Source organism: Elephantulus edwardii, unplaced genomic scaffold (genome assembly GCF_000299155.1).
Source record: "Elephantulus edwardii isolate Elephantulus edwardi_28Jun2011 unplaced genomic scaffold, EleEdw1.0 scaffold00002, whole genome shotgun sequence".
Classification (NCBI taxonomy): domain Eukaryota; kingdom Metazoa; phylum Chordata; class Mammalia; order Macroscelidea; family Macroscelididae; genus Elephantulus; species Elephantulus edwardii.
The window spans coordinates 43457782-43459060 of record NW_006399752.1 but is presented as its reverse complement, the minus strand read 5'-3'; the positions used below and the strand labels follow the sequence as shown (position 1 = coordinate 43459060).

General features: G+C 32.2%; 1 protein-coding gene across 1 annotated transcript in view; it reads right to left on the bottom strand.

Moving 5' to 3' along the window:
* Window positions 1–808: 808 nt before the first annotated feature.
* Window positions 809–1279, bottom strand: part of TC2N (tandem C2 domains, nuclear) — a 48346-nt gene continuing 47875 nt past the window's right edge. The window contains exon 12 of the mRNA XM_006879212.1: window positions 809–919. Coding sequence (XP_006879274.1) covers window positions 809–919 — 111 coding nt within the window. The remainder of the gene's footprint in view (window positions 920–1279) is intronic.

The following is a 1279-nucleotide window of genomic DNA, read 5'->3' as shown; positions in this document are numbered from 1 at the left end:
ATTAAAAAAATTTTAAAAAAGAGTTATATTGATGAAATATAAAAACAAGGATGTGGATACCATTAAATGCTGAATTTCATCCTGCTAATTAGCGTGAGCCATACGGATAGTAACCTTATTTCAACTTGCAGTTAAACCAAGAGTGAAATATTGAGAGCCAAAGCAATGTTATTCCTCTGGTTTTCAATCAAACATCAATCTTCTGGTGTTATCTGTATGTGTCAAATATGTTTTTTTCTACTTCTGAAAGAAGTATTACTAAACACGGGACACCAACTTTCCTTCACACAAGAAAGGCTGGAAAAAGGTTTCATTCATTTTCCCTTTGTGAGAGAAAAGTCTTTGCAAATAGGTAAACAGTGGAACTCAGATCTAATCAATGATACCTAGTCATTGTTAAAAAAGGCCCTGGTAGTCCTAGTAGAGGCTTGGCATACTAGGTTTTGAATAAGCCAAGTTTAAAAAAATAAACTACCCTAAAAAAAACCCCCATACTATAATACAATAATGATTATCTGTGATTGAGTGTTTTGTTGATTTTCGTTTTATCATTTAGTTAGATGCTGTAGTAACACTGTCTTTTATTCTATGTTGAGCCCAGTTTTTAAATATTCACATTGGGCATTTGACATAATTCTATGTTTCATCAGGATTAATTATTTTTAACAGATCCATTAAGCTCTACAATTATGGCTTTCGGAAAAACATTGAGCAAGTATTCAAATGGTCTCTTCATTGGTAGCAAAGGAAAATAAAAAGTCTTCTAAAAGAAACCTGAAGGTCGTCGCCAAGTAAAGATGCAAAATCTTCAAGATGCATTTAGTCTGTGCCACTTGATAACAACTTTTTCTGGATTTGTCACTGTCTCTTTCCACTGGTCTGCGGCCTCAAAGCTATTACTGTCTTCACTTATCAAAATCTGTAAAGAAACAGCGAAATCCTTTAAGTTGACAAATTCATAACTGAACTCAAATACCTAAGCACTCTTACTGACTGAAGACACTTGAAGGTTTTTGACACACTTAAACCTCTTTTTTTGTTTGTCTAAAAATTTACTGAATTTCTCCATCTGAGATGTTAGAGCATTTTACCTATTTAGTCATTCTGAAGACTAAGTACAAGTCAACTTAGAAATACGATACACTACAAAATTATTAACTTCCAATTCCTTAAAATAAAAAGATTGGAGCAAGCCATTGGTTTTCAAACACCTTCCCACCCCACTTGGGTTAAAGAAATTTTTCTTTTTTTAAAAAAAAATTATTTAATTAATTTAAAT